Source organism: Rhopalosiphum padi, chromosome 2 (genome assembly GCF_020882245.1).
Source record: "Rhopalosiphum padi isolate XX-2018 chromosome 2, ASM2088224v1, whole genome shotgun sequence".
NCBI classification, from domain to species: Eukaryota; Metazoa; Arthropoda; class Insecta; order Hemiptera; family Aphididae; genus Rhopalosiphum; species Rhopalosiphum padi.
Genome location: NC_083598.1, coordinates 26,511,757 through 26,536,709, shown reverse-complemented (window position 1 = coordinate 26,536,709; position 24,953 = coordinate 26,511,757). Strand labels below are relative to the sequence as shown.

The following is a 24,953-nucleotide window of genomic DNA, read 5'->3' as shown; positions in this document are numbered from 1 at the left end:
GTATTTATATAACATGGTGTTCTATGGTATTAACAGTTTCACCATTAAAGCGGCGTAGAAATTTTTTAGTATTTTTTTATTGGGGGAGGCGGCAAAATATGTGTTGCCCTTATCCTAAAATTCCTAAATACACCACTGACTATATGAATGCATTCAAATAATAAAAAAAAATATACAACTTAACCTAAGGAAATATTAATAATATTTCTCGTTTCTTGATATAAATAATTATTTAATTGGTATTTATTAAAAAAAAATGTATGCAAGGTAACTATAAGATAAGAATAACAGTGTGAGGTAATTTTCCACACCACCTTTATTATTAAACGACGTACAATAACATAGTCCGTATTGTTTAATAACTTTATGAGGTATTACATGAGGCGCGTTTTTTTTATTGTGGTCTCCCCAGTAGGCCTAATCCACATCGTAAGCGAGAACGCATCATATGCAGGGGAGTATTTAGGTAGGGGCTTTGGGTCCAGTTGTTCAGAACGGCAAATTTTTATTTCGTACTTTATGAGTACTGGCGCAGTGACGTCAATCATTAATATTTTTCACAACAAATATGTGCCATAGACGTATAAAATACTATAGTATTTATATAACATGGTATTCTATGGTATTAACAGTTTGATCATTGCGCGGCGTAGAAGTTTTTTAATTTTTTTTAATGGGGGGGGGAGGCGGCAAAATATGTGTTGCCCTTATCCTAAAATTCCTAAATACGCCACTGATCATATGAATGCATTCAAATAATAAAAAAAAAATATACAATAACTTAAATTATGTGGATATTAATAATACTATTATATAATATAAAACGGTTAATGTGTATAATATATGTGTGTTGCCGGCCGGCGATAGTGAATGTGTTGGATGAGTGGATGAGAGATGAGCGCTAATGCGTAAAGGGGGGACAACTAAATTAAGATGAGCTTCTTATTGATGCTGCCAATCTTCCTCCGGGTTGAAACGAAGCCGAGTGCTGACACATTTCCCATCAGCTTTGTGACGAATTCTTCTTCACTAATAAATATTAAATAATTATATATAGTATACTGTACCTACTACGATTCTAAAAGTTATAATATAATACAAACAAATCCTTTGGACAGTTGATTATCAGTTGAATTTCTTTTTGCTGCTGCCAATCTTCCTCCGGGTTGAAACGAAGCCGAGTGCTGACATATTTCCCATCAGCTTTGTGACAAATTCTTCTTCACTAATAAATATTATATGTTTATGTATAGTATACTGTACCTACTAAGATTCTAAAAATTATAATATAATACAAACAAATACTTTGGACAGTTGACATTAAGATGAGCTTCTTATTGATGCTGCCAATCTTCCTCCGGGTTGAAACGAAGCCGAGTGCTGACACATTTCCCATCAGCTTTGTGACAAATTCTTCTTCACTAATAAATATTATATATTTATATATAGTATACTGTACCTACTACGATTCTAAAAATTATAATATAATACAAACAAATACTTTGGACAGTTGACATTAAGATGAGCTTCTTATTGATGCTGCCAATCTTCCTCCGGGTTGAAACGAAGCCGAGTGCTGACACATTTTCCTTCAGCTCAATGACAAATTCTCCGTCGGTGGGTAGTCCATGATCCAGCCAAATGTTCGGTTCCTATAAAACTTCAACTAATGTGCTGATTAAATATAATTTAAATTTATAGTAAAATTTTAATGTTTAAGAAATCTATGTTGGTGTTCTTTTATTTTTGAATTTAAATTAATTTGTAATTTTATATTCATAATTTATCAGTTAAAAATGTAAACACGAACTAAAAAGATTATAGTATATTGCAGTTTAACTTTCTGTTCGGTGGCCACCTTTTTAATTCCTCACTCTCTTTTATAAGAAAGTTAAACAGCACAATAACTATAAAAAAATATAAATTTAAACATACACAAAGACGAACTAGCTTTGTGATAAGAAAAAATTGGTAATTTATCAACGTATTATTAAAATAAAAAGAACACCTAAAACCGTAGTACAGTATATTATCTGAAAAAAAAACCATAAAAATTAAATAAAATTTAAGTAAATATTCATAATATACTGTACTACTGTTCAAAAAATTATAGTATTAATCAAACACAGCCTTGCGACATTTATTGTTGTTATTCCGATGAGCTTCTTAATGATGCTGCCAATCGTCCTCCGGGTTGACATTATTTACGTTTTTTGTTTTTCCGATATTATGGCAAGATCTGAAATTTTTTGTTTTATTTTACTATTTACCACCAAAAGTACCAAATTGATCCATATTTGCTACAAGAATTCATGACAAACAAAAAATAAACTACATAATTTTAAGATCATTATACGTTTTTCGCTACATCCACGTCCAGGATCTAAGGTGTACTATTCTACTACTATTCTAATATAATATAATCATGAATAATACAAATAATACATGGTTGTTTTTTCTCACAATTTTTGTCTACTATAACTAATGAGTAAAATAAGTAGGCATTGTGTACTATTTTTTCATTGGACCCTGGAGAATAAAATATGCGTCTACATCAACTACATCGTCCGATTAGCGCGGATTGTTCATATAAATTTATATATTTTATTTTAAGTTTAAAAAAAAATTTTAATCCCAAGAAAGAATAATAAAAAAAACTTACTTAAGCGTCGATTGTTCCCGTGAAACCGAGTTGTGTCAATCTTCAGACTATACGTAGTAGTGCACCGTCGCCGAAGAAACTGCAAATTTTCTTCATATCGATCTTCATCGTGATTCTAAATAAGAATAAAAATTTATTTTTATGAAAATAAACAGCACGAAATGAAAATGAGAGTACTTGTCATGTACTTCAGTACTGTTCATTAAACTATTATAGAATTGTTAATCGTAGTCTTTGACGAATGTCGTCGATTGTCGTATGCCACAGATGACGAATATTATAATATGATAATGATAAATCTATGGTTTCTTTTTTTATAGAACTCTTTGTGATATTATACGATCTATTTTTCTATCTTAGACGTTTGACATATTAACGTAAAATTGAAACATTTAAACATTTTAAACTATAGACCAAATCTTTATAGATATTGCAAAGTATTAATATTTTATTCAAATGAAAATGATTACAAATTATTTTATTTAATCTATAAAAATAGTGAACTAAACAAATATAATTATATTATTATACATATTTAAAAAAAAAGAATTATGATTAATATCGTTATGTTTCTGAGTTATTATTCCTGCATACTTTTGGTTTTAATCACGCAGTGCTTTAACTTAATCTTACATATTCTTACATGTAAACTTACATATATATATCTGAAGACACCTATCATAATAGAAACAAATTCATACATTTCCTTTATTATGGTTTCATGTAACAAATAGTACCTAGTCAATGCTTTGAGGAATTTTACAAAATAATCAAAAATTACATTAAATTAAAAATAAAGAAGTAATTATTACAGTGTTGCTTTATACATTAGTGATTAACAGGGCTCGGAAGTTCTAGCAAATGCATATTTTTCTTGGTTCGTCCTACAACATCCAAAGTAAGATACAAATATGTTTCACACTTCTCTGATGTCATACACGAAATTTTATTTTGCTATTTTTTGCATATTTACGGTTTTTACAGCTATTTTGCTAATTTAAGGTTTTTAGTGCTATTTTTGGGTATATTTTCACATAAATACATATTATAGGAACTATATTGCTAATTTAGAGTTATAAATGCTGTTTATGGGCATATTTTTAAAAACTAAATTTAGTTAACCTACCAAACAGCCGCCTACAAGTATGTGAACGAAAAAAATTTTTTTATTTTAAGATGATAAGCATCCGAAATAAACGGCCTTAGACCGATGTTATCGTCGATTAAATCGGACAATTCCGTTCGTTTCTGATGACCTTAACCTATCGATACCTATCATCATTTTCTATGAAAAACATTAAAAATCTGTAAAATTAAATATATCTTAAATATCATGTTTAAAAAAATTTGTTGAAAATTTTATTTTGCATATTTTCCAATTTTTAGTGCTATTTATAGCGCTGATATTAATGTTTTTATGTGCATATTTAAGCGCTAAAAATTAATTTTTTTAGTGCTATAACTTCCGAGCCCTGGTGATTAAGTTTATTACTGTAATTAGTGGGTGAAATTTGAATTTGAAAGAGACAGTCAGTCAACCTTCATTAATAAGTATAATTTTGATGTATTATGACTTATAATATTATATATTGATTGATATTGCTAAGTATTTTATTTATAAAGTTTGACAAGCTACATTTTTTCCGAAAACATTGCATTTATCAAAATTATTATTATAATATTGTATAAATAATAAATATAATTTATACCGTATTATATTCTTGTTATATACTTTTGAGTCAATAGGTACAACCCTTTCGTAAAATAATTTGAATGAATAATATCTTAAGATTAATCTGCGTATGTCAAAAATGTCATTGTGTACGTATAGTATAACATGTACAAAAAACGTTTATGTCCCTACAAATAATGTTTTAAATATACATAATTTCAAAATATTTTGAAAAAATACTATTTGTAAGAAATACTTTTATAAGAATTTAATTAAAGTTTTAATTATCTAAGATAATTCGTTTTTGAACTATAACAAAATATAAAAATTATTTGAGAAAAAATATTTATTTTTAGGGTGGGTGTATAATAAACATTTAATAAGTTAAAGGTATAATACTGAACTTCAAATAGTCATAAAAAATAATGTAAACGTATTATTTTTGTTTAAGGTTAAAAAAAACTAATGAGAATTCCAATATAATATTTTTAAATTGTATAGATATTAAAAGAAAATATTTATATGAATATCTAACTAAAAAATTAATTTAAACATTTTATAGATTTAGCCTAATACAATCAAAATTTTAATTTTAAACGTTTATAAAATATACTGTGACTATACATTTTTTATTACAGTAAATTAGTGAACGATTGATGAAGAAGCCTGTATTAAATTTTAAATCATATTTGCATATTTATAATTTTTTTCGGCTTAATAAAAAAAAAAAAAATTTAATTGTTATAAATAATGAAAATGCTTTTAAAATTATACAATTTACCTATAGAGAAATCATAATGTAGATAATTGGTAAATTTTTCAAAATTCTATAATTAGCATTTTTTTAATGAAAATTAAATTAATAAATTAATTTTGTCGATATTATACAAGTATATAGCGTATAATAATACATTTGTTTTTTTGTGTTTTCGATATTATGACAAGATTCGAAATTTTTTATTTTATTTTACTATTAACCACCCAAAGTACTAAATAGATCATATCCAAGGTATACTTGACGACTTAATGCAAAAAAATATTGTTTAGAACTTTAAATTAAAAAAAAAAAATTCCTCGTTTTAGAATTTAAAGCGGGCCGTAGACAATAGCTCACTGGTTGCCGGCCATTGCATTGGACGATTGGAAATAAAATATAAGCCTGTCATCCAAGTATAGCAGCTTGTACACGTCAATAAATATTTATTTTAAGTATAAAAGGTAAATTTAATATTCCATAATTATGTGAAATTTAAATTACGTAAGTATCATTTGACGCTTTTCGGTGAAATCAAGCTGTGTCATATTAAAGTTCATTCGTGCACCGTCACTGAAGAAACAGCTAGCTTTTATTTCTTCATTCGTCTTCTTTACGCTTCGGAATGGAATTATTGAAATATTTTATGAAAATGAGAGTACTTGTCATGTACTGAAGGCTGTTGTTTGACGACTGTTTAATAAAATATTAGAATGGTTAATCGTCTCCTACAAATGACAACGATTGTCGTTTGCCATGGATGTCGGATGATAAATATTATAATTTTTTTTTTTTTATAGAACTCTTTGTGATTTAATTGGATTTATTATTATATTTTAGCTCTTTAACATACGTAAAATTGAAACATATAAACTAGACCAAATCTTTATAGATATTGCAAAGTATTAATATTTTATTCTAATGAAGATGATAACAAATTATTTAATTTAATCTATGAAAATAGTGAACTAAATAAAAATAATTATATTTTTAAGTATTTAAAAAAAAGAATTATGATCAATATCGTTATGTTTCTAAGTTATTATTTCTGCATTATTTTGATTCTAATCACGCGCAGTGTTTTAACTTAATCTTACTTATCTATTACATTAGATGCAATTACCTCTGTCTGTAGATATTGTGTCTGAAGACACCTACCTATCATAATAGAAAAAATTCATACATTTCGTTTATTGTGGTTTCTTGTAACAAATAGTACCTAGTCACTAGTCAATGCTTTAGTTAATCAATTTACTTTTTAAACTTAAAATAAAATATATTCATTTTTATGAAAAATCTGCTACCCGGATGATGTAATCGATGTAGACGCATATTTTATTAATATATATATAAATTATATAATATTGAACTTCAAACAGTCATAATATAAATTTCCAGTGAGCATTTTATTTTTGTTTTTACATTAAGAAAACTAATGAGTATTCCTATAAAACATTTTAAAATTGTAGATATAAAAAGAAAATATTTATATGAATACTAATGAAAAAAATAATTTGAACATTTTAAAAATATTAAACATTTGTAATAATAAAAAAAAGAATAAGTTATCGGTGTATAAGATTATTTGTTTTTAAACTATGTATAGTATTATAGTCTATAACACAATATAAAAATCGTTTTACAAGAAATAGTTTTTTTTGGGGATGAAAAATTAATACTCAATAAGTCATAAAATATTGAACTTCAGTCGTAAAAAATAATGTGACTTTCCAGTAAACCTTTTATATTTGTTATATTTAAAAAAAACTAATGAGAATTACTATATTAAATTTGTATATAAAAAGACAATATTATATATATAAATATCTGATGAAAAAATAATTTGAAAATTGTATATAGATTTAGACAAAATTTGTCAAAATTCTGATTTTAAACGTTTATAAAAATATAATATCGTGACTATACATTTTTTATTGCAGTTATTAGTGACTGATGAGGAACACTGTATTAAATTTTAAATCATATTGACTATCAATAATTTTTATCGGCTTAAAAAATATTTAATTATTTAAAATTGTTAAAATGTTTTTATAATTATACAATGTATAGGAAATCATAATGTAGACAGTTGGTAAAATTTTCAACATTCTATGATTAGCATTTTTGAATTAAAACTTAGTAAATGAATTAATTTTTTCGAAATTTTACAAGTATATTATAGCGTAATGATTCCAGTTTTTCCGATATTATGACAAGATCTGAAATTTTTTATTTTATTTTACTATTAACCACCCAAAGCACTAAATATATCATATTTGCTAAAAGAATTCCTAACAGATAGAAAATTTTAAAATCAATATACATTCATTGCTACGTCCAGGATCCAAGGTATAATTGACGAATTTATTTTATTCTTGGCTATTTTTTAACTTTAACCTTTTAGAACTCTCATGCCATATTCACAAATTAAAAACAGTTTGCGGACCAAACAAAAATAAAAATTTTTTATTCTTAAATAATTTACTATGAAAAAAAAATATTATCTAGAACTTTAAAATATTAAAATATTAAAAAAAAGATTTCATCGTTTAAGAATTTAAAACGGGTCGTATACAACAACCAGCCGGTTGCCGGCTATCGGAAATAAAATATAGGTCTAAGTAATCGGGGTGGCAGCTTGTACAAGTCAATAAATATTTCTTTAAAGTATAAAAACTAAATTTATTACTACCATAAAATTATAGCAAAATTAACCTACGTAAGTATCCTTCGACGCTTTTCGGCGAAATCAAGCTGTGCCATATTTATGTTCAAACGTGCACATCAGCCACCGAAGAAACAGCTAGCCCTTAATTCTTCATTCGTCTTCTTTGCGCTTCAGAATGAAATTATTGAAATTTTTTATGAAAATGAGAGCACTTGTCATGTACTGAAGGCTGTTGTTTGACGACTGGTCAATAAAATATTAGAATGGTTAATCGTCTTCTACAAATGACGACGATTGATGTTTGCCATGGATGACAAATATTATAATAATATGATAAATCATATGTTTTTTTTATAGAACTCTTTGTGATATTATAGGATTCGTTTTTATATTTCAGCTGTTTTGCATACGAAACTTTTGGTATCTAATTAATTTCATACGTAAAACCATAATAATTGTATATCCTGAATTTTTTTTTAAATTATAATTTTATTATTTCAATAGTTGTTTGGTAAAATTTCTCACTAACAAATAAGACCATCTTCGACCAGCATAATTTTACATTGTACACAACGTATTTATGCATTATACATTGAAAATTGAATTCAAATTGTACAAATTCGTTATAGTGACATACTTAACCTAGTCTACATGTAGTATTGTAGTCACCTACTATAGTAGCTATACAGCAGTTTACGGTTTGGCTGAACTAAATGATTAATAATTTTAAAAATATTTAAAAGTTGAATCATTCAATTAATATTTCATACTAAATAGTTAATAGATTATGATCTACGTATAATAAAGAAGGACTTACAAAATCAATAAAATTAATTTCTAAATACAAGCAGTTATTCACATTCGACTCGTTATATATACACATACATGTGACTATTATATCATTCCCGTTTCCGTACCGTCCTGTTTATGAATAATACATACCTACTCATACTATTTTTTACTGATTTTAAAATAATCAATAGGTTTTAATGTTAATATGCTCAGATAATTTGCGATATTAATATATACACACATACATATATATATATAATAAATGCATCTATTTATGGTATTATGCTATTGTTATTTTATCCTATAAGTGTATAGTAGAAATATTTTTAAAATTATAATATGTATAAGAAATGCAAACATTAACATTTAGTAAAATTTTCAAATAACTACAGTTATTCGTTTTTAAATTACTACAAAAATCATTTGAGCAGAAATAGTTGTCACAGAAATATGAAATGAATATCCAATGTCTTAAAAATTCAATATTAGACAATTATAAAAAAATATTAACGCGTCATAGCGGGAAACTTTTTAATTTTGTTATGGATAAAAAAAACATATATTAGTCGGGTACTCGGCCGGTTAAAAATGAAAAATGCTATTTATACAATTAATATAAAATATATAAATTATTATATAAAATGGGTCTGGTAATATACTAATATGACGATTGTGTACTTATTTTCGGTCTCACGTATTTTATGAATCGCGCGTTCGGGAATAAAAAATGCATACGTATACGTCACCCGGCGGGTAGCAGATTGTCCGGTGCAATAAGTATGTATTTATTTTATGTCTAAAAAACAAGTTCAAGCACCAAAAATATAGAAAATGATACTCACGTAAACATCGTTTTTTTTTGTGAAACTTAGTTGTGTCATATTTAATGTCCATACGTTCAGTAACCATCACATCGCCGACCCAGGAACACCTTTCCTCGTCCGCTTTACCGCGTTTCGAATTGAAGATATTGAGATATTTCATAAATATAAGCTGAACAGAACGGCATATGCGTGTCAAATATTATATATATTAAAGTACGGTTTAACGATTTGTACGTCTACTTTTTTCTCCGTTAAAATTATTACAACCGTCAATCGTCTCCGACGAATAGCGAAGATTGATGATTGCCATAGATGATAGATTATTATGATAGATCCATATCCATAGATCATATACTGTATTATTATATTATTAGAGAGACATTTAAATTTATTCGGGAGTCTGCCGTTCGAGAGACTCAATTTATTGTGTACTTATACAAATTGTATATGCATGACACGGCGGAGGGCGGGGTAGATTGTATAGATGTTGTTCAGCACATTGAGATTAGATATATTATAAAATGATTAAAACATTATTATTCTTAAGATCTTCATTGTCGACTAATAAAAAATATTGTTTAGTTAATTTTATATTTTTAAATATCAACATCTAATTTACTGGGTAGTTGATCATTCATCATTATAATACCGAATAATTCTTTTATTGAACAACACTTATTATTTCATACCAATTTTTTTACATAATTGTCCAGTTGAAATAAAACAAAACTTTTTTATTATATATTTTTTTAAGTATATACTTTATATATTACTTTTTAACAAAAACAAACATTTTTAATTTCATATTCTAATATTAATACAGACCATTTTTTGGAGTATTTAAATATATAAAAATAGAATTTTAGATGAATAGTTTATTAGTTAAAATTATTTAAAGTTTTAATGAGCGAAATGGAGCAGTATAGACTACAAAGATGCCTCACAATGTTGGCTTATTACTCCGTCAACTAGAACTTTAAATACTTATAAGTTATAATCCACAAACTACTAGTCCAAACTTCAATTTATTTATGTATCGAAAAATACTTAAAAAAATATTTTTATATAAATATATTTAGTATTAAGTATGTATATATTTTCAGAATATAAAATTAAAAATATGTGTTACTCAAAAAAATGAAAAATGATAACAATAAAAAATATTGTTTTTTTTCGTCTGGAAGTTATGTAAAAACATTTTTTTTTTTTTAATTGTTAATAGATTATTAAATAATAAATATTGTTTGATAAAAGAATTTTTCAGTATTTCATTGACTAATAACAGTTTTTAAAATGATTATTTTAGGTCTGGCAAGTTGGCTTCAGCATGTTACTATGATAGATTGTGTTATTGTAATGCAAATATAGTCTAAAAATGTGAATGTATTAACAAAGCTATCTAGTACCATTGATTAAACGAATACAATGTATATTTAATCTATGCTAGTACTTAATAGATATCATTTTGTACAACCACAAAAAGGATGTTTCATAGATTTGAGAGCAGGCTAGTTTTATTTTCCATCATAATAACAATTTATTTAATATTGATTACTACAATTGGTAAATTTACATCAGTAAAATGTATGATAATAAAAGTAAAAAAAAAATCATTAACTAATGGTACTATATATTGTTATCGATTAATAATATTTACAACTAAAGGGTCAAGAACAAAATTTGATCAAAACCCTATTTTCATATTTTTAGATGAGGTTTATAATTTATATAATATTTTATTTATTTTATGTAGTGTTTAAAATAAATTTTTGTGCAAATTATAGGAATCAACTAAGTGTAATTCACTTATAAATATATATATATATATATGATATTATAATTCAAACATAAGTTAAACAAACATAAATCACAATTTATTGTACTATAAAATTATGTAATACTCCATAGAACGTTTTAAATCTATAATTAAATAAAATTAAAAAAAAAAGAACAGAAGATTAAGTAATAAATAAATAATTGAATAATTTAAAATTGTGATGGTTATTTCACCAATTAATTAAATTGACTAAGTTTATATATTATACAATTATCTATAACACAACTTAACATACTAGGTAGTAAAAATATTAAAATAATAAAGCAAACACAGGAACACCAGAAAAATATTCTAAAACTATATACATTATTACTTTTTTTGTTCTTCAATGTCAATAGTTTGCTCATCCATGCTATAACCAGTAATGCTATCAGGACTTTGTAACGAAGCATTGTACAACGGATTTGCTATTTGTCTATCACTAACAGAAAAACGAGTGTTGTTGTATATATTATCCGTCTGTAAAGTAATAAATCAAGAATATTTAGTACAAAAATATTATATAATATAAAATATGGTACAAAACTACTAATGATAAATATATTGTTATATAAATTTATTTGAATTATCTATAAATAGACTTCAAAACAATTATAATATATTTTATTTAGTGTTTAAGTTAATTATTAAACAGTGTACTGTATTTACCTGATAAATATAATCTGAATCAGTTTTTAAAGATGAAAATGATGGTTGATGAGGTAATGACACAGTATCTTCTTCAACACGATCATCATTTTGTGCTTTATAAGAAAACATAATACTTGATTGTGAAACACTAATAAAATAAATAATAAATTAATAATAATATTTATTTTTATAGTGTATATATATATTTTTTTTTATCTTAAATAATATTTACCTAAAGAATGAGCTCAAAAATGTTATGTAGACAAGAGGAGTAAATAGTGTAAAATATAAAAATGTTGTAACATCAACAATACAAAGTCCTTCTGTAATTTTTAGTAATAAAAATGCACAACCAATAGAGCCAATACCATTTAAATTTGCTAAAAGTGATACATATACATAAAATGACCGATTAACTGAAAAAAAAAATAAATTGTTATTTTTATAGATCATTAATTATTAAAAACAAATAAACAATAACAAAATACAAAATATTTTAACCATTTATCAAGTATATTTCATGATACAAGTCATTAATGATACCCTTCCTTCTTGGAATATATTTTTTTTAAATCACATAGGTAGCTTTAAAACTTTTTAATACTAATAATAACAAAAATAATAAAAGCATTTACCTGGTAATGCAAGTTTCTCTCGAAGTCTAGTCTGAGGCAATACCAGAATGAGCAAATACAGCTATAAAATAAAAAAAAATCATAAATATTTGATGATCATCAATTAATTTTTTCAATATATTACCATAGTAAAAACGACAGAACTTATTAACCAAAATACAATACCACCGTGACCAAACAAATTTAAATCCTTAGAGTTGATTCTAAAAATGGAGTCTGGCATAAAAATTTCCAAGGCTCCTTGACTAGCCGAATAAGCTAACGAGATAAATGATGTTGTGATTAGTACATATCTTATGCTGCTTCTACTTTCCATATGACCTATAATAATCATAAAATTGGAAATTAAATGATAATATTATGGATAATTTCAAAGCTGTTAAGTTGATTGCATGTATTAATAAAATATTTTAGTTTCTTTTGATACCACATTAATTGTATTTAAACTTAAAAAGGAGAAAAATTCAAACTAAAAATAAAATTCTTTTATTTTATTACTAACCAAAAGCTAAGGCAAAGACTACTACACTCATTTCTGTAGCCAAAAAGAAACATTTGACTAAAATCCAAAGCGTTATATTGATGGAATCAGCAGCCAAGTTACTAAAATTGAGAGTCATTGAAATTAGGCATCTTAGTATACTTGTAAATACATTGAACAAAACCTAAATATATTGTTAAAGAACTATTAGTAAGATTAACACTTTTTAAACGTTAAATAAACAAAGGTATTATGAGAATAAAAAATATTATTTACCAAACAGTAGAATGTAAAAAAAATTGGGCTATTAGCAGCTCGAAGTTTTAATCTTGCACGACTAAACTTGGTCACTAAGTACATCATGAATATTAAGTTAGGAATAAGTATTGCTACATCCCATACACGAACGCTTTAAAATAACACAAATAAATACATGAAATTAAATACTAATAATAACCATATGGTAAATGGTATCTTTAATATATTAATAAAATTGTAATCATATCATTTAATAATCTTTTAAAATTAAAATAAGTAAATGATAAAGTATTTATATTTTTCTAAGTAGTAATCACAATTAAGTACCCGAGTAATAAAAATAGATCAATGCATAAGTTAGTATTATAGTTTTAAATTGGTTTGATTAGCAAAATGGAGAATAAAAGCTAAAATTAAAAAATGGATTAAACAGTTGTTTATCAGAAAAAAAATTCGTGGCCTCTATTCATTTATGTCACAATAATGTCAGTATATACATCTGTTGTTGAGTATCTTATACATATATGAGATAAAAGATCATTACAAAAATATGTCAATTATGCCTTTTAAACTTATTTGAACAATTTAGTACACATATTTAACTCCATGAGCCAAATAGATATAATTACCTTAAACAATATATTGTAGATACCTTTTTACAAAAATGATGTCTTACTTGATACTTGGTATTTCCATGTAAAGAACCAGTTTACATACATGTTCTTCATCTACTGAAGTACTGTTGTTCATTATAGTTGTTGGCAATCTATTTGTTTCTAAACTCTGAGTGTCTACCATAACTATTTTATTTTGTCAGATAAAATGCAGCTGATACATTCAGCTTTAATGTAATAAATTGTTTTATAAACAAATATGGTATTACTAAAATACTAACTGGTATAACAAAAAAATGTCTTACACAAAATGTAATAGGACACAATATGTACCTAATATTAAATGGTTTAATTTTAATGTAACAGCAATTAATAAGCTATTGTTTTAAATTTAAATTGTGAATTAATTACAATCAAATGGTAATACTTGCTTAATTTTCTACCATAATTAAATAATTTAAGCAATAATTGTTTTATTAAACACACACATAACGTATCAATATAGGATACTGACATATTGTTCAGCGTTCACTTCATATCGTTCACATCTTTCACATTCGTCATTCACATTTCACAATATTGAATTCTTATATTATGTTTATTTCACAGGAGAAAAAAAATATTATCTTTAAGTGATAAGCAGACCAATTTTTTATTGTTGTTTGAAAATTGATAAAAAAAAAAATATTCTTAATATCATTTCATACAGTGTACCAAAATAATCATTATATTTTTTAATTTTCAATGTTTTAAGGTGGGAACAAAAGTGAAAATATGTTAAAATGTACAACACTGTACTATCGTCTATCATTCTGTGATACTACCGTCTTACTACCCATGTAAACATTTCGAAATTTTGAATTTCGATTTCAGATTAACTGCCGCACAAAGATTACAGATTATAGATATCTCTATAAAAGTATAAAAAACAAGTTTAAAACTATACGTCTATAATGGTCTATTCAGTATAACTTTAAATAGTAAATTCAAATTAATAAGTTATTTTATTTACATTTTTGATAATCGGTACACACTTTAAAATATAAATGATTGTTTTATACTGCGATGTGATCAGTTAACCTCGTAGATATAATATAATTCTTTGAATCCATAAAATTAATTATAGTAAATCCAAACTTCCAAGTAAGTACAAAATAAATATATTGAAAACCACTTACTAAAATTAATCTTTACTTTATGATATTTTATTTTGTCAGTATTGTTTTATATTTGAAACAATATAATCATGGCGGCAACCAGCACTTCCTCTTGGTCAGACAAAAACGAACAAAAAGTTTTCAAATGTATCGCAAAAGCAGCAACTAAATATCCATTTTCCATACTTGTAAGACTTGAATTAATAATTATAATTTATTTATTATATAAAGATTGTATTTTGGAATGTAGTATGTACCAATAAAATATAAATGTTAGACAATTTTTATTTTCTAGATGATTGGCAATACCAACTGGAGTACTCAAATAGCAGATGCATTGATTGAGTATCATGAAAACAATCATATTTCCAAGATTCAAGTGCACAAGGCACAAAGTGTAAAATCAGCACTGTCTACACTTTCCACTGTATATGCAGATCTTGTAATTATTTTGTTGGACATAAGTAAAAATGATTGTTTAGTAGATGTAAGTAAACATTTATTTTATTACCTAACAAGTAATAATTATTACAATAGTAACAGGACTGATATATTTCTATTACTATAGGTAGAAGTTAATTTATTAGCTCTAGAACCAGCATTATTATGTGGCAGAACCATTTTGGTAAACCCGAAAAATAGTATTAAGCGTAAAGATATGGGAATTTCTTATGAAAATATTGACAGTCTTAAAAGAAAATATAACTTACTTATTTTACATGGAAATATAGATGTAAGTAAATTTTTTTTTTAGTTTTAAAATATATGCTTGTACAAAATATTGTTTCATTAATAAATGTATTTGTTTCAGGATTACATCAGTAAAATGTTTTTAGCAAGAAGAATCATGGTTTATTCATACAAAATAAATAATAACGGTTTACCAAATATGTTAGAGTTTAATTCTGTTGATTTGTAAACTAATAGACTATTTTTTTTTTTGTATAATTTAGTATTGCATAACAAATAAAACATCTTTGTAAATACATATTAAGATTTTATTTATATATTTTCTACATTTATTTCTCGATTAAATAATTAATAAGCAACGAAATAATAAAAACAACTTTATTGTTATATTATATTGGAGAACTGCTGAATCCTCTGTCGGCGTAATGTCTGGGTAGAGACCGATCTGAAATTCTTGGAAAACCTGGGTCTCCTGGTACACATTGAGAACGAGACTCATGTATTCTCCACCCTGATTTTCTCTCCCAAGTCTTCACATAAAAAAGAAATTTTTATTATTTGATCATAAATTTTAATGGCAATTTAATTAGTGTTATTAAGAATATTCACAATTATTAATTATTTACATTGATTATTTTTTTTGTAATAAAAATATTTTATACATATTTATTAATACATTATAAAAATTAAAGTTAAGTTGGGTTCACGGTTACATTGTCTATTATGTAGTGATCCTTGTATTTCATTTTGATTGGCCGCTATAATCATAATATTGTTCACTAACCATGATTTACTTTCAAATTTCCAGAGTTTGGCTGAGCTCAACTTTTAGACATGAGAGAAGATCTAGCTGTCAATCTAGCTTTATTAAATTCTAAGACTTATTTAGACTATAAATCTTTTATAAGACCGTTTAAAAATGTAAAAATATTATATTCATTGTTTAATTATCAATGCATGTTTATTATATCTTACTTTTAATTTTGAACTGAACTAAACATAATATATTATACCCCCCAATACGAGTTAAGCTTAAAGCAGAGTTGTAAACATATACCTTGTATATTTTTATCTATATTGTAAAATTGTATTGTTTTGCTAAATAAATTATTATTATTATTATTATTTGAGAGTTGTAAAAGAGAAGTTAAGGTTTCTTAATAGTTAATGTTATAAAAGAAAATATTGTATAATTATATACAATTAAAAATCAAAATACTTAACAGAGTAATGAATATATTAAAGTAAAAACCAATTTACTTATATTGATTTTAGTTAACAAACATATTACATACTATAAAAATTTAAAAGCAGAATTCTTTAAAATTCCAAAAACAACTTACATTTGTGTTGTAAAGAACATAGTATGTTCCTACATAAACAAGAGTAATTCCCGCCAATATCTTGCTTGTTAAAAACCGAACATTGAAAGCAGTTCTTTCACCCTAAATAATAATAATGGAATAGATTATTAGTTTGTTATACATATAAATCACAAATACTTAATAATTAAAACTTAAATAATATTAGTAAAAAGGGAATGCGATAATTTAGTAAATTTTCATTTTATTGAAATAGTAATTAATTATAAGTTATAACACTTATAACTAAATTAAATTCATAATCAGATAACTAAATTAATTTAATTATCGACTTGGTTTTTGTATGCTATTCTTATTAACTTTAATTTTGTTACTTTCCTTGAGTGATAGGGTATAAATGTCACAAAAATGTTAAGTATTTATAATTCTAATAACATTCTGGTAACATTTTCGAGATAAATATTTGGAGCAAATACATGACATTGTTGAAACCAAATTCTGATTGCACTATTGTCTTTAATGTCAAAAAATACACATTATCAATATATAAAATTTGATTTATACTGTTTTTTATTGTGCATTTACTTACAGTATGCCGCAGATGTGCATGTAATAAATTTAAAAATTTAAAATTCTGATTGCACCATAGTTTTTGATTCATCGAATAGGTAATATAAGTAATGATAAAAAAAATTAAAAATGGCAAACAGGAACTTTAAAATGCATTTAAACCAATTATTTTAATGCATATTTTAATCAATGTATTAGTGTGGTAACTAAATTACATATATTATTGAAGTGTGGATAGTAAACTAATAAGCATCCTACTGTACACACTAATTGTCTAATTTTAAAAGTATTGTGAGCTCAAAAATAATCGAATTGATTTTGTATTCACTAACACATACATACACACATACGTATAATAACTTAAAAATATAATTTATTATTATATTACATTTTTTAGTTAGTAGTTATAGGCAGTATAGTACACTTACAATTTTTGGAGTCAAAAAATCTTGAAATACATTCATAGGGACTTTGAATGCGCGTCTAATTGGATTGTACAATTCATTGTAAATTTGAGGGACAGCAATCGGTTCATCATGAGACAAATGTTGATCGTGTAAGAATTTTCTACGGAAAGCTCTTTCTTCATCGGTCATGTTAGTAAGTCGTTGTCTTACAAATCGATGTCTTCCTTCCAAATCTATAGGTAATACACCACCAGTTTCATTAGATGGGCCACTAGTGGTCACCTCCGACTTGCTACTGTAAAATCTTCGAATAGAATTCATTTTTTAATTTTTAAAAAACCCTTATGAAAAAAACAAAAAGTAAACTATTTTGAAAAATAGTCTAGTTTTGAGCAGGTACCACTACTAGGTAGTCGTTGATAAGGATATGCTAGAAAAATCAAAAATTTATATAAGGTTATCAGGAGAAAAATGATCATATGATAGTAATGTGACCAACATTCTTTGAAATTGCAATCAGACTGGGCAACAGAATACATTTATCACACATATTAATATTATATTATCATTGGTAAACCGTGAAGGTTGTAAAAAACCATAGATATTAAACATATAGTTTAATATCTATGTAAAAAACATGAAATTAATTTTCAGGAAAACCTGGATAAAGGATAACTATTATGAAAACGGTTTTTTCAATTTATATAAAACAAGAAATAGTAGGTATCTCATCTAATTTTTTGAAATTACAAAAAAAGAACCAAGTATTTTGTATGGGGTTCAATGGAAGCTGAATATGTTTTTAGCTAAGTTTTTTAATTATTTTTCTACAGATATAAGAACAAGTAATGTGAGATCTTGTATATGTATCAAATTTTTAAGCTTTTTAGCCAAGTGAAAATAATTGATTGACATTTAAAAAAATATCTATAAATAGGTCTAAAAAAGTAAAAATATTTTTTAAATTATACCGTGTTATATATATATTTTTTTGGCTTATTCGAGGCCGTTTAGACTCATCAGTCATCAGCGCTTCCACTATGCCTCTCTACGTTTCTCTATCCATCGCTATCCTTGCCCCATCTCTGATTTCTAGGTGCTAGATCTTCTCTGACTCGGTCGCTCTACCGCTGTCTTGGCCGTTCCCTAAGTCTTGTACGGTCTGGCTTCCATCTTGTGACCCTATTTACTATTCTATCTTCCACTCTCCATACATGTCTTCGACTTTTATCGTAGGGCTAACCACCTACATAAAAAAAAAACTGGTTACGATTTGATCTAGGATGAAAGTGGAGCTCACTGCGTCACCCCCCTAAAAATATTACAAATATTAGAAAGACTATATATAATGCCCCCAAAAATTTGCTTTGCTCCACCTGAAAATTTGGTCTGGTTACGGGCCTGAATAGAAGTACAGTATACACTAACAAAAGCATTGCAATTGATAAAAGAAACAGGCAAGCTAGACAAAATTTGGAACATCACACTAAGTGTAATTAAGAAAGTGGCAAATGAAATCTTAGGATTTGAAGAAAAAAGAAATAATAGAACAAATGGTTTGAAGAAAGCTGCAAGAGAATAATGGAGATTTAGTATGCATTGAGATGCTTGAAAATCCCACTGAAAATAATAAAAGGATTCTGGCTACTATAAGCAGAGAGAAACAAGCCGTATAATAAAGGTCGGCGATTATGAGAAGAGATGACGTGTCATTTATAACAGAGAAGATAGAAGTGGCTAGTGAATTCAAAAACGTTTTTGAAAGAATGCAAAAAAAAAATGAGTCAGTGGGAAAAAGTAGTACAGTTGAACAATACATATACGAACCTACAGGCTACAGAGGAAGAAATTGAACAGGCAATAAGTATGCTTAAAAATAGTATTTTTTACATTAATTGTAAAATCAACAAATTCATTGCTTCGTTCAGAATTTAATTGAAGTACAAAAAATAAATACATACCTACTTATACTTATAATTTTTTTCATAAACAATTTAATTTATCAGTTTTAAGCTACATTCAATTAAAAATAAACATGTTAGAATATTGTATCAAACATTTAAACGATAGTTTGGAAATATTATGGCTAAAAATATTATAAACATATCCAGTTGTCCTGCAACAATAATAATAATATATTGTTATTTGTACAATTTATAATTTAATTTGTCTGCGCAATATGCATATAAATTCATAATTTTTGTGTTACTTTCTTTTTTAATCTAACTTTATGAGTTGATATGTCTGGAAGTCCAAAAATTAATTTGCAGAAGCAGCCTTCCGGAAAAAGTCGGAAGGGCATTCGAGGAAGTTCCTCAGAAACGAACCGTTTAGCCATGGGTATAAAAATAAATGTTGGGTTCACGTAAGTCGTATTTATAACTGAATTATAAGTAATACTTATAATATTACACGCACCATAATGTAGAAGCACAAATATAAGATGAACCTTCCTCATACATGGTAGGATTTATTGTTTAATTAATTATTATATTTTTATAGAGACAAACGTAAACAGGAAATTCAAAAGCAGCCGCAGTTGCAGAAAACGCCTATAAAAAACGACGAACCCGTGGCTGTACCTGTGGTAAGAAATCTAATAGAAAAGGTAACTGTACTCTGAACATAACGATGTTGCTGGTATCAGTACTCAATTATTTTTTGAAAGCGATCAGTGAAACAGAACAAATATTCAGATATTTAATTTATTTTTTATAAAATTAGTGTTTCAAACGTATACACAAATCGTTTTTCAATCATTTTTAAAATTATAATATACCTACTATTATGTCATCCCCGCGACCCTGCATCCGAATTAAATACGCGTGCAGCAGATTAAGATTAAAAATCATAATAACGAGTACGATTTTTAACTACACCAGTAAAACTTTATTAGCTAATGCCTGACAATTTTAAATCTTAAGTTTGAAAAAAAGTGGTAAATTGTATAATATAAAATTTAGGCATGTAATTTGGTTGCACCCTGCAGTAAAATACTCTCACCCAATACATGTACAGTCATCTGTAAGGTTTTATAATCAAAACAATAAAAAATACTGTAGTGAAACTGTAGTTTGATACCTAATATAATTTATTAAATATTATGAAATATTGAAATTTTTTTTTTTTTTGTTAATGATTTATACATTATGATTTGTTTTAGATCAAAAAGATGTCTTTTTCTAAAATGATAGCAAGTGCCGAGAGACTTTCGAAAAATTTAGAACGCAAAATGACAAAGCCTATAGTAAAAAAGGAAAGCAAAATGAATGTCAATGAAAAACAAATAAAAAAAGTGCCGATGATGATGCGTGCTGCAACAGTAAGAATTGTCTTAAAAAATCAAAATTTTTCTTATTATCTATTAATTTTATAAATCCTACATGACACCCTATAATAAATATTGTATTTATTATGAATGAAGTCTTTGCTCTAATAAATTCAATTTGGATGATGTTATAGATAGTTTTTTGTTTTTTAAAACTAATTATATCGGATAAAATACAATTTATTATTTCAACAACCTTTATTTGGGTAAATAAGGACTACCGCTGTAGGTATCTGCGTTTATAATTTATATATTATATGTACAATTCAAAACAATAGGTGCCACGTCGTAGTGTGTTTGAAGTAACAAAAACGAGATTATTGCAACATCAATGTATCCGTGAAGAGGACCTTAATACCAGTTATATTATGCCGTTTAATAAGAAAGACGTTGCTGTGCAAACAATGCAACAAAACGATACGAGTAAGTTTAGTGTACCTCATCGATATAGATATCTTAATATCTATAGTATCTATATCCGTGGTGTACCTACATGAATATAATGGCTACATGTTATAAATATAAATTTATTACAATAATATAATATCGCATAAGAGTTTGAATCAAAATTATTAATCATGAGTCATGACCATTACTAGTATTATACATCATGTTTAAAGAAATCGTTCTTGAAATAATGAGTGGTTAATGATAAATTGATAAACGAATCACTCTGTATTATAATGGTATAGTTTTCCAGTTGAATTAGCACAATCGATCGCAAATTTCACAAAAAACACTGACGTACATATTTTGTTTTCTATGTATGTAGTTGGTATGCAAAAGACGAACGAATCGAATAGGTGCGATCACAATACCATTGGCTCTACCGCGATCAAATTCTCATCATTCCAGCAACAACCAGTCGATATGGGTTCGGCCGAGGGTCAGTCGCCCCAACCGTTTTTAAGCTTGTTTGAATAATTAATCAAATTTAATCTGTTTTCTCATTTTTAGAAAAAACACTAAGCAATGAAGTCCCATTTAAATACATTGTCAAGAAATTCGACAAGTTTCTAAGAAAAAATATGAAAGCTACGAACCTATTGAAAGAAAATAGGGACAAATTGTCAGCCCAGAAGATCGTAGCCACTGCAACCTACCACAACCGTTGGAAGCACTTCATGTACTGCTCTTCGTTCACAATCGGAGTCATCACTACATATGTGATGAACTACGCTTGGCACTGTTTCCTATGTATAGAAAATTCACCGCTTTTATTAAAATAATTTTTGTACACGAACACTAGGATTTAGGAAACACTTGGTTTTTTGGTCGAATTTCGTTGAATTCAATTCGCACTTTTTTGAAAATCGAGGCAATTGAATATTAGCTCAAAATTAAAATTAACTAAACGATTATTATATAAGAAGTAATCATGAATACATTTTTTTTGTGTTCGTCCAATAATCAGTATGTTATTGATAGTACTTGATATAGAACAATAAAACTATTGATCAAATATACATTTACATATGTTGTAGGTATATAAATATAATATAATATATTAATATTAATATATTATAATACACAATATGTATTTATTTTAATCAATGATACAATTAGGGTACCTAATAAGTATTAACAATTTATCAGATTTCACTATGCTGTTTTCAGATATTGCTATAGGGCCTTTAAACTTTGTATATCAACAAACGTCAACCTTGGTATAGTGACATATATGTTATAGTGAGTAGTGACTTGCTAGTGTCAACATTGTAGGTCCAATGAAAATGTACATAAATTGTGTATTAGCCATTAGGTACACATATTACAAATAATTATGAACCCATGCCTTATACACCGTAACATATGCAATGTGCATGAGAATAAAGGAAAACCTTAAAAGAAAAACAAAAATAAGTAAAATTAGATAATTTGTAATCTCCAATCTGAAAAATTATTATAGGTACATAACAAACTAGAAAAATTACAATAAAAATACAAAAAATAGTATATAGCTTTCTGCTTCAGAATATTCTACTATCAGATCCTCTAAACAGTCTAAACAAAGTATTTAACATTAGATTTTCAACAAATCAAAAAATATCTTTTATACTCCTTACGCATTAGCGCAACTAGGTCTAAAATACTGGGGGGGGGGGGCTGCATGCCCATAAATAAATACCTAATTTAATTTACTTACTTTCATCACCAAAATAAAACTAAAATATATGGACGGTGACCGCCACAATGCCGCTGGTCGATATGCCCGTATAATATTTATTAGATAAAAATATTTTTATTAAATTATAAATGTACGAGTATATTGCAAAATAAATATAATAATAAAATATATATTTTATATTTATACAATTTACTTTTGAATAATTCTCTACGTCATATTGCATAGGAAGTATCTCACAATCTCACTATTTTTATGCTTAAATTATTATTTAATTTTAAATAATCAAAAATATTTGGGGGGGGGTGCTAAAATATATTTTGAGGGGGCTAAGCCCCCCTTAAATGTATTAATATCCTTACGTCAATTTGCATTTTCGCAACATTTTGCATTAAAGCTAGTGTCATTGACTGGCAGATGCGCGTCTGCTTAGGTCATCTTTTTTTTAGGCGGCGACACTGTCACCACGTCACCTGATTTTTCTGCATTTTTCTGTATTTTTTAAGCGCATTTACATCCGAGTTCTATAATATATAATATATATATAATATAATAATACAATATAATATATTTAAACTCTGCGGATTATCTGATAGTATTTTTATGGTAATGGAATAAAGTTATTTTTACTTTCATTAATAATAATATATACGAGATAATTGTTAATATTTAAATCATATTATTATCCATCTTTTTAACAAGTAATTTGTTACAATTTTAGCAAATGGGCAACCGCCCCGCCGCCCCTACACAAGTACCATTGATAGTCCATAATTTTGGCTATTTATTAATTTTTATTTTTTTCATGACTATCAAATTGACTCTAGTCAAAATTCTCAATAATAGCACTTATTATAGTTTTCAGATTCTGTTTCATAATGATGAAAAAATGTAAAAATAAACTTCTTCCTGAATTATATATTCATTATATTATTTTATTATGTGTATTTTTTCTTACATTTAACTCATTTAATTGTCTGGTTGATTTCTTTAGTTTACTTAAAAGACAACCAATACTTAAAACTTAATATTATGAGAAAAAATATTCTCTTTCAAAATACCTATTAAATTTGTATAAAACATTCGTTATTTTTAAAAATGTAGTATTATTTGTGATTTAAATTTTTTATGAAATAAATTAAAACTATGAACATTAATCAGGGATAAACGTGGGATTTGTATGTTACACAATAATTGTTTCTACATTACATATTATACTATATGCATAATCCTCCGTTAATTGGATCCTTTTGCGTCAGTTGTTCGTCATTAGTTGTCGGGATCTAGCTGTCAAGAGATCTATGTAACCGTTCACCCATTCATAAAACAATAAATAAATGCTTACAGTAACTTAAGAAAATGTAATACCTCCATTAGTTGTCTCCATCTTACAAGTACGTAACATGGCAAATTTAATAAATTTATGTTCAGCAGTTAACGTTTAATTTCTATAGTTTGAAAAATTAAAAAACAAATCGACCCAATAAGGAACTCAATGGTAAGAACATTATCTGTCTGTATGATAGT

The 24,953-nt window shown here is 26.2% G+C and overlaps 4 protein-coding genes and 1 long non-coding RNA gene across 7 annotated transcripts; 2 read left to right on the top strand and 3 right to left on the bottom strand.

Moving 5' to 3' along the window:
• Window positions 1-264: 264 nt before the first annotated feature.
• LOC132920757 (uncharacterized) lies at window positions 265-7,995 on the bottom strand. 3 transcript variants are annotated; one of them, XR_009660780.1, is made up of 6 exons: window positions 7,808-7,995; window positions 2,663-2,777; window positions 1,496-2,239; window positions 1,306-1,421; window positions 1,104-1,225; window positions 265-1,029 (listed from the first exon to the last, which is right to left on the bottom strand). It is a non-coding gene; the product is annotated as an uncharacterized LOC132920757 (long non-coding RNA). The 3 variants fall into 3 exon arrangements; XR_009660779.1 differs by having other exon boundaries at window positions 1,100-1,225; window positions 1,502-2,239; XR_009660778.1 differs by having other exon boundaries at window positions 1,502-2,239.
• A 3,229-nt stretch (window positions 7,996-11,224) lies between these two features.
• LOC132920753 (transmembrane protein adipocyte-associated 1 homolog) lies at window positions 11,225-14,450 on the bottom strand. The gene is made up of 8 exons (XM_060983400.1): window positions 13,890-14,450; window positions 13,232-13,364; window positions 12,977-13,139; window positions 12,599-12,795; window positions 12,475-12,535; window positions 12,072-12,255; window positions 11,858-11,987; window positions 11,225-11,668 (listed from the first exon to the last, which is right to left on the bottom strand). The coding sequence occupies exons 1-8, from the start codon at window positions 14,009-14,011 to the stop codon at window positions 11,519-11,521; spliced, it is 1,140 nt and encodes a 379-aa protein (XP_060839383.1). The 5' UTR covers window positions 14,012-14,450; the 3' UTR covers window positions 11,225-11,518.
• Window positions 14,451-14,575: 125 nt separating this feature from the next.
• Window positions 14,576-15,991, top strand: LOC132920754 (uncharacterized). The gene is made up of 5 exons (XM_060983401.1): window positions 14,576-14,970; window positions 15,045-15,172; window positions 15,280-15,471; window positions 15,553-15,717; window positions 15,796-15,991. Exons 2-5 carry the CDS (start codon window positions 15,074-15,076, stop codon window positions 15,901-15,903), a joined length of 564 nt encoding a protein of 187 aa, XP_060839384.1. The 5' UTR covers window positions 14,576-14,970; window positions 15,045-15,073; the 3' UTR covers window positions 15,904-15,991.
• LOC132920755 (uncharacterized) lies at window positions 15,961-18,396 on the bottom strand. The gene is made up of 3 exons (XM_060983402.1): window positions 17,995-18,396; window positions 17,018-17,119; window positions 15,961-16,204 (listed from the first exon to the last, which is right to left on the bottom strand). Exons 1-3 carry the CDS (start codon window positions 18,292-18,294, stop codon window positions 16,064-16,066), a joined length of 543 nt encoding a protein of 180 aa, XP_060839385.1. The 5' UTR covers window positions 18,295-18,396; the 3' UTR covers window positions 15,961-16,063.
• Window positions 18,397-21,145: 2,749 nt separating this feature from the next.
• On the top strand, window positions 21,146-22,612 carry LOC132923423 (uncharacterized). The gene is made up of 4 exons (XM_060987404.1): window positions 21,146-21,295; window positions 21,580-21,724; window positions 22,074-22,187; window positions 22,259-22,612. Exons 1-4 carry the CDS (start codon window positions 21,146-21,148, stop codon window positions 22,528-22,530), a joined length of 681 nt encoding a protein of 226 aa, XP_060843387.1. The 3' UTR covers window positions 22,531-22,612.
• The last annotated feature ends 2,341 nt before the right edge of the window (window positions 22,613-24,953 follow it).